The sequence below is a fragment of the Piliocolobus tephrosceles genome, chromosome 16 (assembly GCF_002776525.5).
Source record: "Piliocolobus tephrosceles isolate RC106 chromosome 16, ASM277652v3, whole genome shotgun sequence".
Classification (NCBI taxonomy): Eukaryota; Metazoa; Chordata; class Mammalia; order Primates; family Cercopithecidae; genus Piliocolobus; species Piliocolobus tephrosceles.
Window position 1 is genome coordinate 43,912,879 of NC_045449.1, and position 26,119 is coordinate 43,938,997.

General features: G+C 57.5%; 2 protein-coding genes across 36 annotated transcripts in view; both read right to left on the reverse strand.

Moving 5' to 3' along the window:
- CACNA1G (calcium voltage-gated channel subunit alpha1 G) overlaps window positions 1-10,270 on the reverse strand; it is a 67,209-nt gene extending 56,939 nt beyond the window's left edge. For 27 of the 33 annotated variants that reach the window (XR_002730046.3, XR_002730045.3, XR_002730043.3 and 24 more), the window contains exons 1-4: window positions 9,284-10,270; window positions 1,950-2,061; window positions 1,630-1,763; window positions 1,124-1,221 (exon numbers count right to left, since the gene is read on the reverse strand). Coding sequence is in view for 29 of the 33 variants with exons in the window: in XM_023204489.3 (XP_023060257.1) it covers window positions 1,124-1,221; window positions 1,630-1,763; window positions 1,950-2,061; window positions 9,284-9,525 (586 nt within the window). In the remaining 4 variants the exon portion in view is untranslated. The remainder of the gene's footprint in view (window positions 1-1,123; window positions 1,222-1,629; window positions 1,764-1,949; window positions 2,062-9,283) is intronic. The other 6 variants (XM_023204480.2, XM_023204486.2, XM_023204485.2 and 3 more) reach the window with 3 other exon arrangements.
- A 4,903-nt stretch (window positions 10,271-15,173) lies between these two features.
- SPATA20 (spermatogenesis associated 20) lies at window positions 15,174-23,904 on the reverse strand. Of its 3 annotated transcripts, XM_023204457.1 has the most exons (17): window positions 23,708-23,784; window positions 23,235-23,288; window positions 22,555-22,725; window positions 22,391-22,455; window positions 22,045-22,199; window positions 21,825-21,968; window positions 21,524-21,725; window positions 20,894-21,024; window positions 20,689-20,793; window positions 20,396-20,470; window positions 20,089-20,298; window positions 19,816-20,008; window positions 19,343-19,511; window positions 18,843-19,054; window positions 16,572-16,771; window positions 15,709-15,789; window positions 15,174-15,534 (listed from the first exon to the last, which is right to left on the reverse strand). In XM_023204457.1, exons 1-17 carry the CDS (start codon window positions 23,782-23,784, stop codon window positions 15,364-15,366), a joined length of 2,415 nt encoding a protein of 804 aa, XP_023060225.1. In that variant the 3' UTR covers window positions 15,174-15,363. The 3 variants fall into 3 exon arrangements, with proteins under 3 accessions (XP_023060225.1, XP_023060226.1, XP_023060227.1); XM_023204458.1 differs by lacking the exon at window positions 23,235-23,288 and having other exon boundaries at window positions 23,708-23,904; XM_023204459.1 differs by lacking the exons at window positions 23,235-23,288; window positions 23,708-23,784 and adding an exon at window positions 22,847-22,929.
- Window positions 23,905-26,119: the final 2,215 nt, after the last annotated feature.

The window sequence follows — 26,119 nt, forward strand, 5'->3', positions numbered from 1 at the left end:
CTCCAGGGCAAGAGCTGCTAAGCAGCAGCTAATTAACCCTCTTGGTGACTGCAGCGCCCATCCCCACCCCTGCTAGCCCAGTCTTCTCACTCCCTCCCCCTCCTCCTACCCCATCCCCCTTCTGCTTCTCTGTGCTCCAACTGAGATCAATTCCTCAGGGTTTGTATTAAGGGAATTACACCGGTGGTTAGACAGAGGCTATAAATCTGCCAGCCATCACCTGGGGCGGGAGAGGAGGCAAGGTATGCCCCTCTTCTGGAGCTCCTGTTAACACCAACACACCCCGAGCCCCAGAGGACACATTCAACAGCTCTGCCCTCCCAGGGGCAGCAGTAACATCAAACACACACACACACACACACACACACACACACACAGCGCAGGGGGCTGCTGCATCAGGTACGCAACCAGGCACTGAGCCCCAGAAACATGCGTTCCCCGCCAACCACCCCACTCCTAGGACCACATCAGGGACCATCTGCAGCTTGTGTAGGTTGGGGAGTTGCAAAGGGGCCTGAGCAAACGGAGGGGGCAGGATGGAGGGGAACCAGAGCTGCCAAAGCCTGGCTGGCTCCAGAAACCAATGCAGTTTAATTTAGATAATGGGCCCGGCAGTTGCTGCAACGGGTTGGAAGGCGGTGGGAAGAAGGAAGGGGACAGAGGCGGAGGGTGAGACATGGAGTGGCCTTGTCTTGAGAGAAGTCATGTTCAGCGTGGCCAGCGTGTCTCACCAGCAAGAACCAGATTGTATGAGAGGCTGTTCTGGCTAGAAAAGGCCATTAGCACCTTGCATCCACTCCTTGCCTGTCAGCCTCTCCAGTCCCCACACCGCTATCCTCCCAGGGGGAGTGGTCATCTAGCTGAAGGGAAAGGGTCATCTGAGATGTTTCTGAGACTCTGACCTAAAGCCAGGCTAAAATGAGGCGGGGTCTTCCCAGGTAACTCCCATAGTGCCACAGTCAGAGTTCCATTTTATTCCAGCAACCCCAGCTCCCCGCTGAGCCCTTCTCTGACGGGGCCTGTGAGGGGTCAGGTGAGGACACAGTGGTAGAGGTGGGGTCTGAGATTTCCACGTTTCCTCCTGGGGCTCTCTTCAGGGGCTGAGGGCTGAGGGGTCACTCACTGGGCACCCGGTTAATGGCCCTGAGCGGTCGCAGCACACGGACTGTCCTGACAGCTGAGAAGCTGACGTTCTGCAGGTCCAGCGAGTACTCCAGCATCCTGCAGGGAGGGGCCCAAAGGGAGGCCCTTTGAGTCTGAGGCCACAGTGGGGTCAAAAGAAGTCAATGAGGAATCCTGCTTTAAGGGCAGCGGGACAACCTCTGAGTCCTTTTTCTCCTTCACCAAGGGACCCTGAAGATCCGGCTCTCTGTCTGGGGGGCAAGGCTACCCCCGAGACAAGGACAGACTGTCCATCAGAGAAGGGGGCAGAATTAGGAAGAGGGCCTTGGAATTTAGAATATAGGCTACAGTGCTAGAGGCAGGGCAGCCTCGGATCCTCAGGAGACAGCCCAGGGAGAAAGTGGTGCTGTAACTGGGCTGGAGCCACGAGGTCAAAGGCCCGGAGCCCTGAACCTGGGGAAGGGACCGATCTGATCCATTGCTCTCCCACCCCACCCAGGCCCTCACCCTGCAATGACGATGAAAAAGTCAAGCCGGTTCCAAGTGTCTCCCAGGTAACACTTTTTCCCAAAGATGCCCAAGGCCACCATCTTCACCACCATCTCCACGGCGAAGAAGGCAAAGATGAAGTCATCAAAGGCCTGATGTGGGGACAAGAGGTGGCTGAAACTGAGAAGTGGGTGAGGGAATACCCTTTAGTCCCACCCTAGCCCCCACCAGTTGGGTCAGGGCCTCTTGCAGAGGAGTAGGGGGTATTAAGATTAGGAGGGGCCAACCCCCCCAACACACACACACACACACACACACACACACACACACACACTCACCTGCAGGATCCGGCAGCGCTGGGAGTCACAGGCAATGTCCTCGCACGGCCGGAACATGCCCAGGGTCACGCAGTTGAGAAGGATGACCAACATGCTGATACGCTCAAACCAGGTAGGGGCAGTCAAGGAAACAGCCGGCCAAGGCTGGAGCTGAGGCCAGCCCCCTGCCCTGCCCTGCCCTAACACCTCCTCTTTGTTTACCTCCTGGCTCCATCTGAGGCTAAGCAGGTGTGGTGCCAGGGACCTGACCTACACGTCAGACCAGCCCCCAGCCCCAGGCTCCCCATCAGAGAAGGGGAGTCCCACCTTGGTCATCTCACCTCTCTGGACCCAGCTTCCTCATCTGTAAAGGAAGACAAGCCACAAATACCCTGACTATTTGCACAAGTCATTTGGGGAATAAATCGATCATGCCTGTGGAAATGCCAGACACCATGAGTTTGCTGCAGAATCTGAATCCTATTCTCCCTACCTCACAGGGTAGATGTGAGAAGCAAATGAGATACTGTATATGAATGTGTTATACAAACCTAGAGTCGGATTATGCTTGCCTTACAGTTTACCAAGCACTTTCACACAATGCCACAGTTGATGCTCACAACAGCCCTCTGAAGTATCCGGGATAGATCATTTTCTTCCCCAGAACTCCAGGAAGTTGAGGCCCTGGAATGCCAAAGTCATAAGCTGAAGGTCACCCGAGAAGCCAGGATGAGATGATGGTTTCCAAGCTCCTGATCTATGATAGTTTCCTCTGTACACCATAGCTGCTCAGGCAGGCAGAACTGCCTGTCATGACCGCCCTGGCACTAGGTGGAAGGTAGACGTCCACAGCTGCAGTCCCCCTTGCTACAGCACCAGAGCCTGGGGCTCCCTCTTTCACCACCAGCTTCCCAACCTCTCAACACCCTCAAATGACCACTAGGCACATTCACACATTTAAATATTGAGGACCCATTATGTGTCAGGCACCACGCCGGGCATAGCTCCCAAGCCATGCAGAGTGGACAATGTCTACCCCCTCCCCCAAGAGGCCATTGCCACCATCACACCTGCTTGTGGCTTCCAGCCCAGACTAGCCAAAAGAGCAAGCGAGAGGGAGGGGTTCTTTCTAAACCCTGGGTCTTTCCACACAGTGGATTCTACGGAGTGACTCATTTCCAGCCCATCAGCAGAATGTACAAAACAGCCTCCGGACCTTCGAAGGTTCCAGGCACTGGACTCGCAGTTAAATGACCAAGTATCCTATTTTCTTTAAGGAAAATATGAGAAGGGTGGCGAAGAGTAAAGATGCTAGAAAAGATCAGAGAGCAGGAGATTGGGGAAAGGAGACCAGAGACCCCCAGGGGAATGGGGATGGGGGAGGTATTGTGGCAGCTCCTGGCATGACCCACCAAGTCAGACTCTGTAGGGCCCAGAGCAGGTGGAATCTTGCTTCTGGAATGAGAAGGCTTTGGCCAGGCATGAAGAGGCCAGCAGGAATGTTCGGGAACCTATGGAACTTCCTCCCAGCTGGTCCCAGCCATAGGCCATCTCTTCTGACTCCCAAGCCACATGCCCTCCCCCACAGCCCATGACTCCCTCAAACCCCTGACAGCCCTCCCCCTTCTCTTCTCCACCACCCAGGCCCCTTTCCCCTAGACTCACATCCCTGCTCGCCACCTGTCTGTGGTACCCTGAGAGTCCTAAGGCACTGCAGTTTCCCTAACCCCCACCTCCTCACAAGAATAAGAGGGGTTTTTTTTTTTTTAAGTTCTAGGTTTTTGGGGGCAGGTAGATGGGAGGGAGGAAATAAAAAGTTGCTCTGTTTCCATGAAATTGTTTTTCTGAGTGGAGCCAGAGTGCAGTGGATCTCTCCCCAGAATGGGGGTCAGCCAGAGGTCACCCTGGATAAAGGGGGACAGGAAGGGAGCCGTCATTTGGAAAGGGAAAGACCCCGTTACCCTCAAGAACTGGTCTGCTTTCCCCACGCAGGTCCCCTCCTCTCCTCTGCAGGGAAAGGGGGGTCTGGAAGGAGCCCATGTGAGCGAATGTCTCTATGAGGAGGGGCAGATCTCTGAGGAAGAGGGGCTCCCAGGACATCTAATTGGACCCCTCTAATGGCACAGTTCCACCATGTTAGTCATCTATGCACTTGTCAACCTCCCCTGCTGAGCTGGGGCTCCTGACAGGCAGGGGCATTCCGATACATCTTAGATCCCCTACAGAGCTTGCTGTAGTGCCTGGCACGGAGCAGATGATCCATACCTGGGAAGACTGAACGAATGAATGAATGAATCAACCAATCAATCAATCTCCTTGCCTAGAAGCCAGATGTGTCTCCCCATTCAGGTTTTCCTGCCTTGTTTCCCCTGATAGAGGTGAACTGCTTATAACTGTGGAGGAAGGTACAGAAGTGACCTCCACAGAGGAGCTGCCTCTCTTTCTGTCCCCAACTTACTCAGGCTCAGACTGGAGGCCTCTTACAGGCAGAGTTTGCCCCCCAGATAACCTTATGCACAGCTCTGGACCATGGCAGCCCCTTCTTAAGGGTCCCTTGGCAATTCAGCCTACTTCCAGGTAACATCCTGCCCACGCTGTACAGCTCTCCTTCCACGACAGGTAAGCAGAAACGGACAGGGAAGAGACCAAGGCACATGACAATTTGGGACAATCTGAATAGAGGAATAATTAACCGCGGGGGGGGGGTCTTTCACCCTTCTCAGATAGGGCTCGTTTCCTTGGGAACCTGGCAGTATGTCACTGTGTGATGTTCTTCTGTTGCCATAACGACAGGAGGATGTGTCACCAGGTGGTGTGGATTTGTTGTCATGGTAATTAAAGAGACCCCTCTCACATGATCTCCCTTTACTGAGGCTGTTATCTTGTCCTTATGCAGGGGAGGAGAATCAGGGAGACCCACAGGTTATCAGGTTGGGGGGAAACCATGTGACAGATCCCCATGGTAACCAAGGGAACGGGGGACACTGGTTGCCATAGTGACTATGAGAGACCTGTGCAGTCACATGTCTACTGTTGCTATGGTGACTGTCCGGGCTGGAGTGGATCCCAAAGAGGGGGTAGGAGAGGGGAGGATCTTTCTTCTCCCCACAACCCACCATCAAAAGCAGAGAAAAAGGAAACGGCAGAGAGAGGAACCCCACTTCCATCCCTCCTCCTTTCCTCCCTCGTGGGAGAGAGAACTAGAGCATGTTATCTCCACAAATGAGTCCTCTCTGTGGGGCTTTATCTAGATAGAGCCGTTGCTTAGCCTGGCAGCCACAAGGGTGAGCAAAGCAGGAAGAGGAGGGGGGTGGCCGGGACACCTCTAGGGGCACAGGGGCTCTGGGCATGAGCTGAAAGGGAAGCAGGCCCTCCAGCTGCCCCATTCCCACCCAGGAGACTGGAAATGTGAGACTAAGGAACATTGAGGAGAAAATGGGCCTGGACCCAGGAGTCCCGGCATTCTAGTAAGTGAGGAGGTAGCAGGGTAGGTCCTTGCCTCACCCGTCCCACAGAGAGGCTGGTGTCTATCAGATTCGGCTACCCTTAAGGGTAACAGGGGATGTAGGGGCTCCGCCCTGCTCCAAAGCTCAAAGGGGGATTCCCCCAGCAGAACCCCCCCTCCATTCCTACAAGCCCATTTCCCTGTGGATCCCCCCCACCACGCTTCAGTGTGTGGGTGTAGGGGGAGAGAGGCTTCCAGCTGAACTGAAAACTGAAGCTCACAGAAAGGCAGCCGGCTCCACCCAGAGACAGAGACATGAGAAACAGAGACACAAGAGAGGCAGCCCGCTGGACTCTTTGGGAGGGGAAATAGGCCAGAAATCTGATTCAAACGTCTGTGACTCTGTGTGTGTGTGTGTGTGTCTGTGTGTGTCTGTGTGTGTGCGCGCGCGTGCGCATGTCTGCGTGTGAGCAGTTGTGTCTGTCGCCATCCTGGCTGAGGCAGGCAGGGCGGGGTGAGTGCTGGGCGGGAGCAGGCGAGGGTGAGGGGGGGCTGCGTGGTGGGGGTAATCCCAGGAATGGTTCCAACTGGCACTACGGGTGATGGGGAGTCCCCCAACAGAGCGGTGGAGCAGAGCGGGTGGGAATGAGTGTGTGTGTGACCCAGAAGGAAAGCGGGCCTGGGGCAGAAAGCATGCCAAGGGGTGATTTGGCCCCCCTCAATCCCATTCAATTCTCCAGCCCCCGCCCTTCTCCCCAGAATCTCCTCTGGCGAGCTCAGGGTTTGGAAATTAAATTGGAGGAAGGAATTGATGAAGAGACAGAAAGAACACTCCCCCCACCATTTCCTCTGAGGACAGAAATGGAGAATTCTCCCTAGGTAAGAGAAATAGGCAGACTTGGGGCACTGGGACAGTGTGGCAAGGAAGGCTCCAGAAACTCCTGTTCCCCTACCCCTCTAGAGGGACACACTCAGACACACAGAGTGACGCACAGTCACTCACTCACACTCACTTCTGGAAGCCATTAGGGCTCCTGCCGTTCAGGCCTCCCCCCCTCCTCCCCCAACTCCTGGCAGGCTCCCCTCTCCCCCTCTGGCCCCCCTCCCACTCCCCCTCTCTCGGCATCCCAAATGCCAGCCTGTGATTTCCAAATGAGAAAAAGCTGTGCTGGGCTCTGAGCTTGGAGAAACTCCTACACAAACTTCCAGATGTGACACAACAGCCAGAGAGGGAATGCGGAGGAACTCCTCCCCGAGAGGGGAGCACACTCCCTCACACTCGCAGGAACACATATTGGAAAGGCCAGCATGCTCCCCTCCGATCTGAGGCAGGGGTGACTGTCTGCCGGTACCCCTGCTCCCCACACCAAAGCTTGCACTTCTGTGCCTTTTGCTGTCCTCCCTTCCCAACACACATACACACACACAGAGACACACAGACACACACACACACACACACACACACACACACACTTCCTACCTGGGTCTAGATCTCCTCTCTAGGAAACCTGGTCTCTTAAAAAGGAGAGGCCAAGAAGTAGAATGTGCCAAGGAAAGCCTAACTAGCTTCAGTTAGTTGGGGGGTGGAGGGGGGTGTCCTTATGTCTCTCAGGCTCAGAGGTGTAGATGAACACTCCTGAAGCCTGGGGGGGAGCCACAGATACCACAGAGAGAAAGAGGGAGGCCTAGGAGGCAGTTCAAAGCCCCTCTGGCAGCAAAAATACAGGTGTCTCTTGGTACTTGGGTAGGATGGCAGTGGTGAGGGGCAAAGCTTAGGCAGTCCCCTGCCAAAAAATTGTTCTCAACCCATCCTCAGCCAATCCACGCTTCTCCAGACCTAGTAACGCTGATGCCCCACACCCCAGACTACCACTCCCCTGGGGGAAGCTGCTCCCCAACTCCCAAGGTGAGTGCTGTCCTCCTACCTCTCTTCTCCCATGCCAGGCCTCAACGCTTGCCCCTGTCCAGACCCCTCAGTGAAGGAGTCTGCCTCCAGACCCTCCACTAGCACCTGGGGATAGGGCAGGCGAGAAGAGATGCTAGCCTAGAGGTCTGTTTTCAGGGAGAGGGGAGAGAAGAGCGCTCTCTACCTCCCCTGGGACCCTTGGGAAGGAGGACATAGAGGTTGATGCTTTTTCCCATTCGTGGAAGGGGTAAATGGTTAGGGGCAGAGAGGAGAGTTGCTCAGAACACATCCTTTCCAGCCATATCAGTTCTCCATCTCCATCCCTGCCTTGGAGAAAGGGGCCTGGGGGTGGGGGCTCAAACCTCAAGATTGTGCCTATTCAGCAGGAACACAGACCTCTAAGGCCTGCACCTCTCTTTCTGCAGCTCAGAGAGAAAGGAAGAAGGGGCAGGGGATGAGGAGAGGGTGTGATGAGGGGAGCTTCCCAAAGACCCACAAGGTGTAGAGGATGGGGGTGGGGGGGCCATAAGCTCATCCCTGCTTTGCGCACTAGAGGCAGCAGAGCTGCAGAGAGTGAGGGCGGCACCAACCTTCCCACCCCCCCTTCCTCAAAGCAGAGTCCCGGCTAGGCTCACAGGGGCTACAAAGGAGACCTGGGGTCTCCCACCCTGGGTCTATAAGAGCCTCTGAGCTGGAAGGAAGGAGCCCAGAGAAGCTGTCCAGACCTGGGACTGCAGCAACACCTCCCCTCCACCTTTCCTTCCCCCGGTGGCAGGACCCAGGGGGGAGCCTGGGGCCAGGCGTCTATCAAGTGGTGCTTTGTGCTAGGGGCTGACCAGGCTGGGGTCTCCCCTACCACTCCAGCCTGGGCAGACAGGGGGCAGTGCTAAATCCATCTCTCTGGAATGTGGGGCTTGCATTCCCCAAACCTATCTGCAGAGTCTACACTGGGGTGGTAGACCCGAGTCCTCCTTAGTGAACACACTCACAGTATTACAGTCCCCCTAATACTTTCTCAGGCCTGCAGTCCCCCATACCTGGTCTTCAGGAGCACTCTTTATTTGTGAGAGGAGAGGAGTAACCTGGACCAGCTTAATCCCATCCCCCACTTGCTAAAAAAGCTCTTGCCACAGTCTTTCCCTCCACAAGAAAAATCCAGCACAAAACTCCCCAACCCAACCTTAAGCATCCTGCATCGAATGGAGATCGGGTAGAAGGAGGCACTCGCGGCACTGGGCTCTAGCGGAAAGGGGTTCCACTCCCTGCTCTAGGGGCAGACAGATCCCCTCCACCACATCTTGTTCTCATTCTGCACCCCTGACATCAGCCACCGCCGGAATCTCCTTGTTGTGCCTCCAACCCGCGAGGTGGGGGGTGAGGTGGGCCAGGACCTGGTCCCCGCCCCCCCCCCAACATCTCCCTCTGTGTCAGTAAAAACCTCAGCCTCAAGGACCAGGTTGGGGGATCAGACCCTAGAATCCGCCGCAAACTTTGGGGCGGGGGAAGGAGGGAAACCCAGGAGATTGCAGTCCCCCCCCCCCCCGCCCCCGCAGCTTCCTCCCCCCCGCCTCTCCCCCCCAACACCAAACTCGGAAACCAAACCCAGCTCGCTAACCGGCGCGGGCAGAGTACAGCTCCCAGGCTCCCGAAGCTTCCCACATCTGGAGGATGACGACCCTCCCCTGCCCACATCTGGAGGGCGTCCAGCTGCGAGCCAGCGGGGCACAGCTCTCTTCTCCTGGCCTGGATTCCACCCCCCACCCAGGAGGACTGAGATGTGTGTACGGAGGTGGGGTAAGCCCGGGTTACCGACGAGACCTGCTCGCGTCTCCGCTGCCACTCTGGTGCCCCCTCCCCTCCCTGGCAGCCCCCCTCTCATCCGCCCACCCCCCGGGCTCACTTCTCCGACTCACCTGGCGGTGGATTCTCTTGCCCCCCGACCCCCGGTGGTGCGGCCCGTCCCCCTTCCGACCCCGCGTCTGGCCGTCGTGCCCCGAAGGATATGGGTTACAGACCGTGCGGAGACACCAGCTCCGCGGGCGGCTGTCCTGGCTCAAGTAGAAGAAAACCACCGGGGCCAGCGCCGGGTACGGCAGACCCTCCGCCTCGGAGTCCGCGCTGCCCGGGTCCTTTTCTGCTGACCCCGGCCCCGGCCGGCTCCCGGCCCCCGACAGGTCGTTGAGCCGCATGAAGCTCCGGGGCTGTCCCGACTCCTCTGCGCCCGCTCCATCCTCCTCCTCGTCCATCCTCTGGCCAGCCGGGGCCCCGGGCGGTCCGGAGAGGGGCAAGCGGCGCCCCTCCGAGGAGGTGTCCTCACGCAACCCGGGAGCCCCGGCGGGGGCACATCTGGGGGGCTCTAGGGCGCAAGCTGAGCCCCCGGGAGGGCCAGTTCAGTCCAGCTCCCCCTGCCCGCAGGGGCATGCTGCCCGCGGGGCGCCGGGGCGCAGGGAAACCCCGCCCGGCCCAAGTCCCGCTTCCCCTGCGCCCCTGGGGCTCCCCGGGCCAGCCGGCCGGCTCCCCCTCACTTTGTTCCGGCTTCTTCGCTTCGCGCCCAGGCTCCGGTTGCCGGATTCGGCGCTACCTTCGGCGAAGCCGCCCCAAGAGGGTGAGCGAAAAGAGGGGCAGCGGCGAAGGGCGGGGGTCCGGGGAGGGGCGCCCCCTCTTCCCGCGGCGCAGCTGGAGCGGGATCTAAGGGGTCAGCATCGTCCCGGCTCCGCGCCAGGCGGCGGGGGAGGGGAGGAGGGATCTCTTTAGGGGTGGGCTTGAAGGGGGTGGGGGCGGCTCCTTCCCCCGCCCCGCGGCGGGCTCACGGTCCGGGAGGGGCGGGGAGACGGTGGGGGGCAGTCCCGGGCGGGAGTGGAGGCGGAGATGCCGCCGCCGCAGCCGCCGCGGTGGCTGCCGCTGCCGTAGCTGTCGCCGGCGCCACTGCCTCCTCCTCCGGCCGAGACGCGGAGCGAGCGAGCTAAAGCGGCGGCGAGGAGCCCGGCGCACACCACAGCTGGATCCCTCACTCCAACTTCAAGCCTCGGCCCCGCCCCCAGACAGCCCCGCAGCCAATCGCCGGACGCCGCCGGCCCCGAACCGCGCGTCCATTGGCGGTCCGCCGTGGCAGTGCGGGCGGGAGCGCCGGGAGAGAACCACAGCTGGACTCCGATTCCCACCCCAAAATCCAGGACCGCCCCTCTCTCCTCCCCTTGCCCCTGGGTCCGCTCCCGAAGGCTGGAGCCAATCAGACTGCTGCCCAGACCGAACCCACTTTCCTATTGGCCATTGGGGTCTTTGGGACTCCCTTGGAGGGAGCCCGAAGAATCAGAGTATTCGGCGCGGGGTCCTGGCGTAGCGCCGCAGGCCCCAGGCATCCTTTGTCCGCGACCCCTGATTTGGGCCGCAGCCGGAGGGCGGAGCTCAGCTCTGGGCGGGCCTGGGGAAGAAAAGAGACAGGCGGCACGGGGGTGAGGGTTGTGACCAGGGGTCCCAGAGCGAAATCCCAGGTCTCTACCTGGTTAATCTCCCACCGTGGAGTTAAGCTTGGCTGCCGTAATGGGGAAGGGAAGGAGCGGAGCTGGATGTCCCGGGGGTGGGGCTTCAGGCTGCAGGGGGCTGGTCTTGGAGAAACGGGCGGAGCTCGAGAAAGGCTGGGGCAGGCATGGTCTGGGCGTGGCCTCCACAAATCTCTTGGGCTTATTGGTTATGCTCCGGAGTCCAATTCTGAGACTTTGACCCTGACCTCGTAGCCCTAACCCGTTGGACCTGACCTCACGTTGAAGCTTCTGGCTTCATCCCCTTGCCCCTAGGGACCTTTTGAAGGGCGTGGACTCCACGCAGGGGCTTCGTGCTTGAACACGTGGCCCCAGGCAGGTCGCGCTGGACCGCAGAGCCCGGATCCCCAGGAGCGACTGCGGAGTAGAGCAAGGACCCCTAAGAAGGAACCTGTGGGGGTCCCGAGTGTGTGGGAAGGGGAGGAAGCACAGAGCTGGGCTTTATCGACTCGACCTTCAAAGTCCCTACCACCGCCACTCCCCAACCTCGTGCCTCAGTTTCTCTTAAGTCCCTATGTGGCTTAGGGAAAGAGTGTCCGCGGAACTGGAACTTCGCAGGTCTGCCGCCTTCACTCACCTCCACCCCACCGGCAGCGGGCCCTCGTGGGTTTGTGCTTTCCACGCGCGCACACGCACGCGCAGACCCCGGCCCTTGCCCCGCCTACCTCCCCGAGTTCTGGGGCTCAGTCGGCTCTAGCTCTCTCCTGCCGCCGGCGCCACTCCAGAAAGCTGTGGGTAACCGGGAGCGGAGCGCCGCGGGTGTGCTGGGCGCCGGTGGAGGGGGAAACATCGAGGATTAGACGCCGGGAAGCACTTCCCCAACATTTGCGACAGGTAGACACGGCGGAACCTAGTGGGTCAGTCAGTTCCCTCTCCGGAGATTTTGGGGCGCTTACGCCACTGCGGAGAGGGGGAGGGATGGGCGGGATGACCTCTATCAACACCCCTCACGTTGTTGAGGCCATCACCCCTGGGCGTTGTTCACTCTCCTAAGGCTGCGCCACCCACGCAGCCCCCGCGCATCTCCCGCTACCGCAGAGGGTTGGGGTCGTCTCAGTTCCCACCCCGGCCGATGGGCGGAGGGGATGGGGGAAGTGGCAGAGTGGCTGCTGCGCCGTCGTCTCCCTGGTTGCCCTTTCGCCGAATCCATGCACCGAGTTGTGCAAATGAGGCCGAGCGGGCTCATTTGCATTTCATGCTAATGAGCAGATCCCCTAAGTGCCTTTTTTTTTCCTGGCGGGAGTCTCTGCTCTCATTCTGAGTGTGCGGCGCCAGAGTCTTGAACTTCGTGCAGTCTTCTGGGAGAGGGGGGCTATTTATGGTTGCTCCGCGCGTCTGACACCTTCTTCCCTCCCGCGAGTCCGCAGTCTGCCGGGTCGGCCTGCCCTTCCCGCCAGGATAGAGGCCCCGGGGCTGGCGCGAGAAGTAGGGACACTCATCACCTCTTTTTTGCAGAGGGGAAAATGAGGGCAGAGAGGCTGGCCCAGCCCAATGATCAGGTCCCCTGGTGGTCAGCAGGCCCCACCCCTCATCCATCATCCTGGCCACCCCTGGACTCTGGGCTGAACTCTGTTCTAGAACATGCCCGAAAGGAGGGCAGGCACAAACGCACCATCTGGATAAATTGAGATCCACATGCACTTCCCTAGGTTCAGGACCTAGGGAAGAGGGGCCAGGCAAGATAGGATCTGATACCTGTACTCAGCATGTTGGGGCTGATGGCCAGTCGGAGATGCTTACCCTTATCCTGAGTGCCAGAGAGGAGGCAGAGGCAGGACCCACAGGGAAGGCAAAAAAGACCTGAAACCATCTTTATTTCACTCCAGCCCTACAAGCTTCAGCTCTGACATCACCTCCTCAAAGTGGCCTTCTTTCCCGCAAGTATTTCAATGCCTCTTAAGTGCCAAGGTGCTTAGGATACAGCACCGAGCCAGACACAAGTCTGGAACTTCACAGCACTTAGTGCAGGCTGGGATTATATGTTTGTGTTTGCAGTAGTGAAATGCTTGTCTCCCCATCTAGGCTCTGTGTTCCCAGAGGGGCTATGTTCATTTTGCTCACTAGGGCCTTATCTAGTGTCAGGCACAAAGTTGTTAGGTGAATGAATGACCTCAGGCAGGGAAAAGTAAACAAAGGGACAAGAAATTCCTTTCTTTGGGCCTCAGTTTCCCAACAAAGAAGCTAAGCCTAAGAGCTTTTCTGGGTTTGAGGAAGAACTCCCCATATATACCTTGCTCAGGCAGCCCCTCCAACCTCCTCCAGCCCTGCCTTTACCCCTCCCTCACAGCCCATCTGGCTCCCTGCGGAGCTAAGATAATCTTCCCATCTGTGATACCCTTTGCTCAGGGATGATACAACCATTATCCCATTTAGTCACCTTAACAGCCCTGAGATCTGAGTGGGTGGCCCCCCACCTTTCAGATAAGGAAGGGGGGTGCTCAGAAAGATGAAGTTACTTAAGTGACTGCTCAAATGGTATGGTCCTGTCTCCAGTGACCCTGGCCCACAGGTGTTCCGCTGGTATAACTGGGTGCACACCCAAGAGGGACCAGCAAAGGGGAAGGGATACTACAGGAACTCTTACAATCGTGCTTCTGAGCAAGATTGATGTGGGACCCTGCCCTCTTTAGAAATTCAAGCACTGCCCTCTTTAGAAATTCAATTCAACTAACCCTTTAAGGAGGTAACTCCTTCTTCCCAACCCATTTACAAAATCCCATCATCGCGTGCACATCTCATCCCAGGAGGGAAAGAGGAGCTGCCGAGCAGAAAGCAGACTGGCTGCAGGGACAGAAGACACCAAGGGCACCCTCCCTCACAGCTGCGCCTGGACCTCCTGCAAGAAGGGGAAGTCTTAGGGGTCCTTATTGTACCCTGAAGACCCCAGAGAGAACCAGAAGTGCTGAGGGGTTGCAGGCCGGTCTCTTACCCTCTCTGGGCCTCGAATATTTATCCATATGAGGCTGAAGGTACCTGCCTCACCAACTCATTCATGAGGGTCAATGGGACGACAGTGGCAAGAGAGCTTGGCACACTGCCCAGACTGTTCCAAAGCCAGGGCTGGGGCTGCCAAAAAGGCCACCTGTGCTTCACCATGCTGCATCCTCCTTCTCTGCCACCTCCCCAGGCCAGGCTCCACTTGTCCAGCTCTCTGACTTCCTGGCAAGGTTGAGTGGGCTCCAGCTAGGAAGGGGCCAGCTGACCTTGTTGGCCGGAGCACTAATCCCCTCCAGATGGGCTGGTGGCTTGCACTGAGGGCCTGGCTGCCCAGACAGAGCTGACTCTGGTCCCAGTGACTATGTGTGGCTGTGTGTGACCGTGTAAAGGGAGCAACTCCATCCAGTCTCCCGGTTCCTTCCTGCTTCACTCCTCCCCACTGCTGACATCCCCCACAAGCAGTGGCTCCACGAAGACCTTCTTGTCTCTAGTAGCCTCTTCTGGCTCTCTGTGTTGCTTAGCTTGGGGGCTGAGGATGCCTGGCTCAGCCGATTCCCAAAGGCCTCAGAGAGACAGCTCCTCCCCATGCTTCCCCCACCCCCTGTCAGCCCCATCACTCTGCACCTGCCCTTCCCAAAGCAATTGTCCCAGTCCCCATCCCTCAACCCATGGAAGCTAGATGGGGTTTCTGGAGCCTGGGAAGATGTATGTGTCAAGGATGGGACTCAGGAGCATTTCCCAACATTTAGGGGAAAGGAGGAGGTCACAGGAAGACTTTCTCTGCAGCAAGGACTCAGATAGATTTGGGGAAGGACTTCCAACCCAACATGTTCCAAACAAAAGATAACTCTTTCTTTGGATCAGCTTGTATGAAAGCAGATGGATGGACAGCATGACCTCCTGCAAGGAGGACTTGCTTCCATCTTTTCGAGGCTGGGGTTAGATGGATACCCCAAAAGAAATGTATTAGTCATGACAATAGCAGCTCCCACAATGCACCAGGGCATATGCAACGTCACCATTCTGTGAAATATGAAAGCTCATATAAAGCATCTCTGCCCCTTCTCCAGCTCAACACAAGAAGACAATGGGGAGGGGAAGGCAGGTTCCCTTCTTAACCTCTTTCTGAGGGCAAGGATTGGGCTTTCCCCCTCCTGGGCCAGTCCACACCCCCATGCCCACCCGTGGGCATCTTTACTTGGTTTTAGTCCCCTGACCTCAGTTCAGGGACTAAATTCATTCAGGCTACAATGACCATGGAGGGGCAGGGGCAGTCTGCTGACCTCTGGAAGATGAAGGAGAAATGGGAGAAGGCAGAGGAGTCAGGTGGGGGCTCCCAGAGGAAGCAGCCCTGAGCTGCTGGTTCCCAGGCTGGAGCCTGAAGCCCCTCCCTCATAAGCAAAGCTGAGGCCCTCAGGTTACCACGGGACACTGTTAAGTTTATTCTAGGGTGAGTGGGTGCCCAAGGGGGGCAGTGAGTATGGCCGAGGTCACCTGGTAGCAGGGTGCTCAGGGATGGCCACAGGTTCTATAGGGCCCTGCAGGGCCTGAGTCTCTAGTCAGTTGGGATGCTTCACCTTCTGCCCCAGACCAAGGGGGTTGGGGCAGTCATGGATGTAGCAGTTTTCGTAATTCACAGGGATCAGTGATGGGCATTGAGCAGGCTTGATTCTCACATACATATGCAGTGGCCTGGTCTTCCAGCCGTCGGAGGGTACTCAGGAAAGGCAGCTGGCGGGACAGGAAGCTCGAGGGGTCCCCATCAGCCAGAATCAGCACCTAGGGCAGCAGCAGAGCAGGGAGAGTCACCTGCCGGGGTGGGGGGTCCATTGGCAACGCCCACTGGGAAGTTCCCTCTTCCCAACATTCCAAGGGGAAGGAGACGTTGAGGAGCTGAGGATGGGAGGGGGCAGCTCTAGGGAGGTGGGGGGTGGGGCTCACAGGTTTGGGTACCTTGTTAGGAATGTAGACAGAGTGGACGCACTGCACCAGAGCCTTGGTGTCCTTGGCCTGGCGGTCTCCACAGATCACGATCTGACCAGAATAGAAAGGTCACTCCGGTGTGTCAGGGGAGGGAGCGGCTGAGCTCTAGACCACCAGGGTTTCCCCATCCTCCCTCCGCCCCACCTTATATTCCTAAGGAACAGGGACTCATCTCAGCTGCCAGGATGAGTTAATGCTTGGCAAGTGGGAACACACACACACACATACACACACACTCACATACGAGAATACCGAAGTGAAAATGTCATACATATACACAATGGTACAGATACAAACACGGGGAGACACACACCCGGAAGACCCAAAGCACACAGGGACCCATCCAGACAGACAGAGTAGTCACACACACACACACACACAGCGGATGCCTACACAGAGGCAGATACCACACACATGAACAGCAGGCACACACGCATGCAGGCAGACACAGAGGCAAACCTGCAGATGGGGCATCCACACGCAGACAGACAAACACTCACGACGAACACTCACACCAACATCCCCCTCAAAGGTAGGTGCACAGACACACACCTTAGGGTCACACACACCCGGAAGTACACACACACCAATAACACAGTACCGACAGAAGCAATTACGCTGATACCAAGACGTACAGAGAAACACTTCATCAGCCACCATGGACTCATATTAATTTCTGCCTCCCTGTCTGACAGGCGCCTCCACGGGCTCGCAGACACACAGACCTGAGCTCTGGGGACAGCCCAGGAACCCCACGTCCTGTTCCCATCTGCTATCGCAGCCCCAGCTTCCCTCCTACCCGAGGTCCCAGCCCAGGTGCCCTCACCCCCCACCTGCTTGAGGGTCTGCTGCTGGGCTGAGAGGGCGCGGACCATCTCGGGCAATGCCACCGGGACACGGCGCATGCGTTCGGAGAAGGCGGTCAATAGGCACACACACTTTTCCATCCAGTCCTTGTGACCCGTGAAGCCGTGCAGCCGGAGCAGGTTGTGGGCTGACACGGAATTGGCGCTGGGCTCTGCGCCATCCTGGTCTGCAGCACACGGGGAGGCAGGGGGTGGGAGTAAGGGAGGGTCATTGAGTCCCAGGACCCTGCCCCAGGACTGTATCCAGGGCCACTTGGGGGATGAGACAGAGAAAAGGCCCTGCCTATCCCGCCCCTTCCCCACTCTGGGTGTGGATGCCACTCCAGCAGTTATCAGTACTTTGCTCTCTTTTATGGCACCCTCCACTCTACCTGTCCTAGCTTCAACTGTTGGTGTCCAGGCTCCCTCCTCACTGCTGATACCTCTGTCCAGCCACTCAGCTGCTCAAGCTAGAGCAGCACCATCCTGACCCCTTCCTCTCCCTCTCCCTCTGCTTCTAATCCATCTGTGTCTTGCCAGGGCTGCGGCCAGAAGAGATCCAAATCCCACGTCTCCCTATCTCATACTTCCACATGCTCTGAACCTTCACCAATGCCTGCCTGGACTGAACCCGACTAATGGCCTCCTAACTGGTCACCTGTTTCCCCTACCCCCACTTCTCTCCACCAGTGGTCAGAGTGACCTCCTTAAACCCATACCAGAGCAGGTGACAATCCGCTTAAAATCTCCTTGCCAGCCGGGCATGGTGGCTCACACCTGTAGTCCCAGCACCTGGGAAGCTGAGGCGGGAGGATCACCTGAGCCCAGGAGTTGAGACCAGGCTGGGAAACACAGTAAGACCATCTCTCTTTTCTTAGAAAAAAAAAAAAAGATGACTTCCGTGCCCTGCTGGCCTCAGCTTTCTCCTCGGTGCCCTCCAGGAACACGCAGGCCCTGCCTGTCCTCCAGGATACAGGCTGCTTGCTCCAGCCTGTCATGTGCTGCTCCCTGTGCCTGAACTCTCTCTCTCAGCTTCTCTATGGCCACATGGCCCCTCTTTCCCTCCAGGCCTTGGTTAAATGACACCTATCACAGGTGTACTCTAATCGCTCCCTAGGCTGAGTTGGGCCTCCCCTGCGGTTCTCTCTCAAGGCCCTTTTGCTCACTCAGTTAACATTTATTAAGCACCTACCATGTGCCAGAACCACACTAGACCCTGGGGATACAACAGTGGCAGAAAGTCCTGATCTTTGAGGAGCTAAAATTTGAGAGTCGGGAAAGAAACCTTTAACCACAGACAAGGCACATGGGTAATAGGGAGCAGGTACACATAGAGCATCCTACTTCACAGCACTCACCACAAATTTTAACTACACATTTGTGCATGTGTTTTTGCATTATTACTGCACATTCGCTGTCTCCCCTACCACACTGTAAGCTTCATGAGAGCAGGGACCAAGTGAGCCTTGGTCAATATCTGAATCCATGGGTGCCAGTTACTGTGCTAAGCATGTTTACAGAATGGCTAAATTCATCTTTACATCAACCCTGTGAGGTAGTACCAATGTTAGCTCCATTTTACTTATTAAGAAACAGGCCAGGCATGGTGGCTCTCGCATGTAATCCCAGCACTTAGGGAGGCCGAGGTGGGCAGATCACTTGAGCCCAGTAGTTTGAGACCAGCCTGGGCAACATGGAGAAATCCCATCTCTACCAAAAATTAGCCAGGCATGGTGGTGCATGCCTATAGTCTTAGCTACTCAGGAGGCTGAGGTGGGAGAATTGATTCAGTCCCAGAGGCAGAGGTTGCTGTGAGCCAAGATCATGCCACTGCATTCCAGCCTGGGTGACAGTGAGACCCTGGAAAGAAAGAAAGAAAGTAGGAAAGAAAGAAAGAAAGAAAGAAAGAAGGAAGGAAAAGAAAATAAAGGGAAGAAAGAGAGAAAGAGAGAAAGGAAGGAAATGAAACTAAGGCTGAGTTTAGTGGTTCATGCCTGTAATCCCAGCACTTTGGGAGGCCGAGGTGGGAGGATCACTTGAGCCCAGGAGTTCAAGATCAACCTGGGCAACATAGCAAGACTCTATCTCTATTTTAAAAAAAAGAAAAGGAGACTCAGAAATATTACAGCAGCCAAAAATCACACCATTAATAAGTAGCAGAGACACAAAGCCAGGAGGGCCTCTGCCCACACCAGTTCTTCACGCACGCTGCACTTAACACCTCCCAGGACCCCAGACTAGCCCTGCACCCCTACTGACCGTCCTTCAGACGCAGGGGCAGGCCAGCTCCCAGCTCAGCCTCACTGCAGAAGTAGCCGCCACCCTGGGAGTCCCAAAAGAGCCTGTCCTGTGTGTCCTGCAGCCGCAGAGCCCACTCGAGCCACGCACTCTCCTGTGAGGCCTCATACAGGTCCAGCAGGCCCCGCACCACGAAGGCGTAGTCCTCCAGGAAGCCCCAGCAGGGTGGGTTGCTGGGGGACAGGCATTAGGGGAGGGGCTGGGGAGAGTCCCAGGAGAGAGGGCCTTTCCCAGAGGAGGCCCGTTCACACATTTGTTCACTTAACCCTCCAGATGAACCCTCTTGGGCAGGTGCCATCAGCCCACTTCCCAGATGAGTAAATGGGCCCAGGGAGGCTACAAACTCACAGCAAGCACCTGGCAGAGCCAGAACTGGAGTCCACATGGAGTGGAGAAGTAGGGCAGAGGTAAGCTGGGGACGTGTGGGGAGACGAGCCCTCCCAGTCTACCCAGTCCCCAACCTGTGCTCCACAGTCCCCCCAGAGCCGGTGTAGCAGGTCCGCATCAGGCGGCCACTGGCCACATCAAACATGTGCCGCTTCAGGAACTTGGCACCATTGGTGGCATAGTTGATCAGCCTGTCTTGGCCCAGGACAGCCCCGGTCACAGCATAGCCTGACACCATCAAGCCTGGAGCCAGGAGAGACAAGTAGTGGTGAGAAGCTGGCCAGGACCCTCCAGGCAACTCCACCCCATCACCTCGGGCCCCAACACCTCCCTGGAGTCATGGGTGATCCCTGAGATCTTGGGCTCCAAAGCCAGACATGGCAGGGTTCCCAGCCCTTGTGCGTGACCTTGGGAGGGTTACTCAAGTTCCTTAAGCCTCTGTTTGTCAACTGAGAGTAATAACCCTAATAAAGGGAGAGTGAGCATTTAGTAGGTGCTGGACAGACGGGGCTTTGTGAAGGGGGATCCTACAGACAGGCTGGCCCACCATTCCAGGCAGCCAGCATCTTGCTGTCCAGGTGCGGCTTGGGCCGATGCTTCCGGGCCTGGAAGAGCTTCTCCAGCCCTGTGTTGAGCAAGGTCCGCACAGCCTCCACATCCAAACCAAAGCGGGCAGCGGTCAGCTCCAGCGAGTACCGGACGGTCAGCACATTCTGGCCCTGCAGCTCCCCCTTGGGGTCCTGAGGAGAATGGCCTTTGTCTGCGAGCTCACATGCCTGGCAGGCTCCAGGGCCCGTCAGGTGACCCCAGCAGTCCTCACCTGACTGGGGCTGATGTTACCAGCCTCTGTGAGGCCGTAGTGCTTCATGAGGAGCTGGCCTGAGGTCAGCGGCTCGCTGGCGCCCAGCACAGGCTCCGGGAGGAGCTGCTGAACTTCTTTGACTGTCCACACATAGTAGGCGCCCTCTTTGGGCCGCATGCCCCGCTCTGGGGGTGAGTCTGCGTCCTCCGCGCTATAGAAGCCTCCGGACTGTGGGGAGGGGAGAGTTGGCTGGCTCCGGTCCACAGGGCAGTGGAGGCGCCAACCCCTCCCATAGCCAGGCCCGCCTACCACCATGGACACACACCCGGTGGCTCAGGCTCCGAGCCACGTACTGCAGGATGCCTTTGGCCACGTCAGAGTAGAATTCATCACCAGAGATCTAACAAAGGGAAGAAAGCAGACTGAACAGAGGTCACTGGGAGGCCCAGGTGGAAGGGGACAACATTCTCCGAGGCAGGTTGGGGATGGAAGTCTGGGTAGTGGGTACATGGGAGGGAACAGGGGATTCAGATTAAGAGGAGCCGCAGTCACCAGTAAGGCCTTGGGAGGGGCAGCCAGAGTGAGATGCCTGTTCTCTGGGCTGGGGTCAGGGATCACCTGGAAGGCCTGCGAATAGGCCACAGCGAGCTGTGCCTGGTCATAGAGCATCTTCTCAAAGTGAGGGACATGCCACTGGCAGTCTGTGGAGTAGCGGTGGAAACCCTGTACCAGGTGGAATACAAAGCTGGAGGCTAGTCCCAGCCTCTGCCCCACCCCACAGTCCTCTGCTGCCCCCCTTCAGGGAACACCCAGTGTCTGTTACCTGCCCCACATGGTCCCGGATGCCCCCGTTGGCCATCATTTTCAGGGTATGCAAGGCCATCTGCTGGGCCCGAGAGCCATCCTGAGTCAGTCGATGGCTGAGCCAATAGGAGAACAGGAAGCTCAGGATCACTGTGGGGGCACCAAGAACATGGGGGTGAGAGAATGGGAAAGTGGGGACAGAGATCGGAGTGGTCAGGAGGCCTTGGGTCCCAGGCAGAGGCTGGGAGTTCACTCAACAGGCAGTCTCTGAACAGGCTGTGAGGTCAACAGTCAACCCACAGGACAGAAGGAAACAGCCCAAGCCAGAGGTCAGAATATCACTGACTCACAGAGGACCAGAAAGCTACTTGTCCCCCCAGAGCCCAGAATGTCATTAGCCAAGCCAGGGTCACCGGGTCACTGACCAAGTCAGGGGACAGAAGGTCATCATCTAGGTCAAGGTGAGAGGGTCACTGCTGATACCAGCAGTCAGGTCTTCACCAGTAGCTACCGACAGGCTAGGGGCAAGGAGGTCACTGCCAGTCAGGAGGACAGGAAGCTACAGGTGAGGCCAGGAGCCAGTAGGTCCCTGACCAGCATAGGAATCAGAAGGCCAAAGCCCGGGCTAAGGTGGGCATGGGGCACTGACCCGGCGTGGGAAACTTGGGGGCCTCGGCGAAGCCACCGTATTCCTCATCGTAGCCCTCGTCCAGCTGCTGGAAGCAGCGATTGTTCATGGTGGCGGCAGAGGGCGGCAGCTGGCGGTCACCCATGCTGATTTCTGATCGGGCCAGTAAGGCAGTGGTGACACGCTGGCTGTTTTCTAGCAGGCTGTTCTTGTTCTGTTTCCACTGCGGGAGGTGGAGGCACACCTGGAGGTCAGCTGGGGAGAGGGGCTCTTCTTTCCTAGTCCCCCACCCTGGTCCCCTAACTCCCCCAGGCACACCCACCTGTTCTCGTATTCTCAGCAACACTGTGCGGAAGCCGACTCGGGTCAAGCCATCCTCAGGAGGGAAATAGGTGCCCCCCACAAAGGGCTGGAGGTTGGGAGTCAGCCACACATTCATGGGCCAGCCCCCGCCGCTGCTGGTGGCCTGGCGGAGAGGGCGAGGGTGAGGGGAGCTGCCCTGAGCCCATGTGGCGCGCACACTCCCGAGGAGGACTGCTCACCTGCACGAATGTCATGTACACCTTGTCCACGTCGGGCCGCTCCTCACGGTCTACCTTCACGCTCACAAAGTCCTCACTGAGCAGGCGGCCGATCTCCTCATTCTGGAAGGACTCCTCTTCCATCATGTGGCACCAGTGGCAGGTGGAGTACCCGACTGAACAGGGCCATGGGGAGAGGTCAGGGGGCCAGCCACGGGTCAGAGGGAGGCTGGCCAAGTGGCCCTGGCTGGATGGAAGGTGTCTTGGCCTCTAGTCTCCTGGAGCACCTGCCAGGCCGAGAAGACCCTCCCCCATCCACTGCCACTCCCTGCCCACAACCCCATATCAGGGAAGGTGGGAGCATTACCTGAGAGGAAAATTGGCTTGTTTTCTTTCTTGGCCTTGTCGAAGGCTTCCTGTCCCCAGGGGTACCTAGGCCCAGCAGGGTGGGGCATCACTCAGTAGCCCAGGGGGTCTGGGAGGGGTCTAGGACCCCAGTGATTCCAGGCAGGGCCCCAGGAGAGTGCTCACCAGTCCACAGGATTGTACGCATGTTGTAGGAGGTATGGTGACTTCTCATGGATCAGGCGGTTGGGGACCCTCTGGGGTGTAGACGAAGGATGGCTTCCCTTCCCTCCAGCAGGCATGGGCACTGAACTACTGACCGTCGCACTTCGGTCCTTGTCCCGGGAGGAGCTACCCCTGGCGAGGACTGGTGCATCAGGCAAGCCGGGGGCCTCCACCCACCTTATCCCAGGCCCCCCAACACCTGCCCCATTCCACTCAGCACCCCAGTAGGACCCCTGCTCCCAGCCCAACCCACCTTTCTGAACCATGGGGGAGACTGTGGCCTTTGTGCTCCCCCTTATGTTTTTTGGGGGGTGAGGAGAGGTGGCTCATTGGGGGCTCCTTGCCAGGTTAGTCTCCCCCAACCTCCTGGACCTGGTGGTGGGAAGGATGGCTGTGAGGTCAGGGCGGGTCACAATGGGCAGAATGGTTCTTGGGGCTCCATTCTTACCCCTCCCGGGGCCCCTCCCTGGGCCCTTCCTGGAGCAGCTGCTTGGAGGCATCTCTCTGGCAGGCCTGGGTGTGGCCCCACCAGAAGGCAGCCCGCTGTTGGTGGCTGCACAGGCCAAGATCAGTAGGGTCTGGGACTGGACCAGGTAAGGGACAAACAGAGGAAAGAGGACACGGGGACTGCCTCACTCAACACCCTCCTGCTGGGATTCCTGTGGGGCCAGGTCCTGGGCCAGACCCCAGGACACCTAAGGAATCAGAGACCTCAGGGAGTTCGGCCTGGAAGTGGGCAGTGCAAGCTGACCTAAATAACGAAAGGTCTATGCAGCAATAAAGGGCTGTGACAGGGCACAGGGTACTATTGGAGAAAGGCCCTTGACCCAGCATCCAGCGCCGGGGTGCAAGGAAGGCTTCCTGGAAGCGGTGTTAGAATAGTCCCTGGGGAGTTGGCACTGCACTGGAAGGAAGGGGAGGGGAGGGAAGGGAAAGAATGAGGACGGGAGGGGAGGGGAGGAGGACCTTATTGCCAGGGCCAGGTCTCAGAAGCATACCGGAGGTGGGGTGGGGGAAGGGCCAGGCATGCAAGGGCGGTCCAGACAGGCACTGGGGACCGGTGCCCGGGAGACCCTCCACTGAGCCCGCAGGCAAGCGCAGGGAGTGCCCGTACCTGCGGCTCGCGGCGAGGCCTACACTGGCGCGGGGTAGCAGAAGGACGCTGCCCAACCAGGCCCGTGCGCCCAGCATGGCTGCTCTGGGCCGTGGGCCCGGCCGCTACGGATAGGAAGGGAGGGCAGGAGACTGTGAGGGGCGGGTCGGGCACCCACGGAGCCGCGGGCGGGTCTTCGCTGGGACTTGGAACAGTGTGGCTGGTCTGCGAGCGTCACCCTGCGGCCGAGCACGGAATTGCAGATCAGGCACTCTCGGCCTTGGGAGAACCCATTCTGTGCATAAAATGGGGCTCTGTCCCTGCCTGGTGAGGACAGCCCTTCTCATGGGAACAGGGAGAGTTGTGGGAGCCAGGGCTGGGGGATGCTAGGGCCATGGGATGCCAGAGCTTCAGCTCAATTTGTCCAACCCCTGCCCATTTTACAAATGAGAAATGAGATGCAAGGTGAAGGCGTACCTTGGCCAGGTCCACTAGCTAACAAGCTTTGTTTTTTGCAACCTCCTCATCTCTAGGTCCTGCTCCAATCCTACCCACTCCAAGAAGCCTTTCCTAAATAATACTGATGAGCCCATTTTATGTCTCATAGGTTACACATGGCCTTATTGGCTACATTCAGCCAATATCTATTAAGTGTCTGCCATCTGCCGCTCTGCAAGGCACTGGGTATACAACGGTGGGCAGAGAGAAACAAGGCTCCTGCCCTCACATGGCTCACAGTCTGTTGAGAGCAGCAGATGCTAATTCAACAGCCATACCGATGAATCTATAAACACTCACGTGACAAGTCCGTGAGGGTATAACGTAACAAGTGACCTGATCTGGTGGAAGGGGCAAAGGATGAAGGTTTCCCTGAGGAAATTACATTTGTGAAGACATGGAGGATGAGAGGAAGGAAGTTAGAGGGCGCTCAGGGGGAGTGCTGGGGAATGAGGCAGAGGTACAGTTTGTGCAAAGGCCCTGTGGCTTGTCAGTGAGTGAGGGGTGAGCAACTGCAGAAGGAGGAAAGACAGGGAGTAGATGAGGGCAGAGGCAAAATCTTGGAGAGACTCGTGAACTGTGAGAAGGGGATTTTTATTTTTTGAGATGGAGTCTTGCTCTGTCACCCAGGCTGGAGTGGAGTGGTGTGATCTCGGCTCACTGCAACCTCTGCATCCTGGGTTCAAGGCTGGTCTTGAACACCTGACCTCAGGTGATCCATCTGTCTCGGCCTCCCAAAGTGCTGGGATTACAGGCATGAGCCACCGTGCCCGACTCAATTTTTTTTTTTTCTTTTTAGACGGAATCGCGCTCTGTCGCCCAAGTTGGAGTGCAGTGGTTTGATCTTGGCTCTCTCTTGCCAAGAGAGGTCCTTTGCTGACCTCCAGCTCTAGGTTCAAGCGATTCTTGTGCCTCAGCCTCTCAAGTAGCTGGGACTACAGGTGTGTGCCACCACGCCCAGCTAATTTTTGTATTTTTAGTAGAGACGGGGTTTTGCCATGTTGCCTAGGCTGGTCTCAAACTCCTGACCTCAAGTGATCCATCTGCCTCAGCCTCCCAAGTGCTGGGATTACAGGTGTGAGCCACCATGTCTGGCCAGAGAAGGGGATTTTTGATGATAGCAGAAGCAAGCTGTTGAAAGGCTTTAGTCAGGAGGGTGACCTGGTTGGATCTGCATTTTGGAAAGATCCCATCAGCTTCCCAGTGGAGAATGAACTGGAAAGGCGCAAGAGTGAAAGCGGGGGCAGATAGGAGGCTATAGCAGCACCCAGGGGAGATGGGAGAGTGGAGATGCAGAGAAGGGGATGGGCTGGAGGTCGGTGAAGGAGGAAACGACATCAGGATTGGCAGCGACAAAGAAGGCGGTATCCAGGGTGACTTGGAAGGTGGGACCATTCCCTTAAGAGAGGGCATGGGGTGGGGAGCGGGGACAGTTCATGGGGTTCATTGTTGAACCTGCGGGTTTGAGATGTGCACATGGAGACAGTGATGACACTGCTCAGAGCACAGAGGAGAGGCTGTCAGGAGAGAGGACTGGGGGTCTTGACTGTTGAGATCATGTGGGTGTGAGGCTGATTCAGGGAGACCGTGCAGTGGAGCAGAGAAGAGGGCTCAGGTCCAGGCTTGAGTGAGCCTGTGAAAGACACAGATAGAGGCCCGGCGTGGTGGCTCATGCCTGTAATTCCAACACTTTGGGAGGCCAAGGAGGGTGGATCACCTGAGGTCAGGGGTTCGAGACCAACCTGACCAACATGGAGAAACCCCATCTCTCCTAAAAATGCAAAATTAGCTGGGCATGGTGGCACGTGCCTGTAATCCCAGTTACTTAGGAGGCTGAGGCAGGAGAACTGCTTGAACCCGGAGGCGGAGGTTACAGTGAGCCAAGATTTCGCTATTGCACTCCAGCCTGGGCAACAAGAGTGAAACTCCACAAAA

What these genes read in the sequence shown, in the direction of transcription:
- SPATA20 (XM_023204457.1), bottom strand. Translation starts at nt 23,784, where the DNA reads ATGCTGGGCGCACGGGCCTGGTTGGGCAGCGTCCTTCTGCTACCCCGC. An exon ending in CTCGGAGCCTGAGCCACCGG is followed by an intron (nt 20,299 to 20,395) that starts GTGTGTGTCCAT and finishes CCCTCCCCACAG; the next exon opens with TCCGGAGGCTTCTATAGCGC. An exon ending in GTAACATCAGCCCCAGTCAG is followed by an intron (nt 20,009 to 20,088) that starts GTGAGGACTGCT and finishes CATTCTCCTCAG; the next exon opens with GACCCCAAGGGGGAGCTGCA.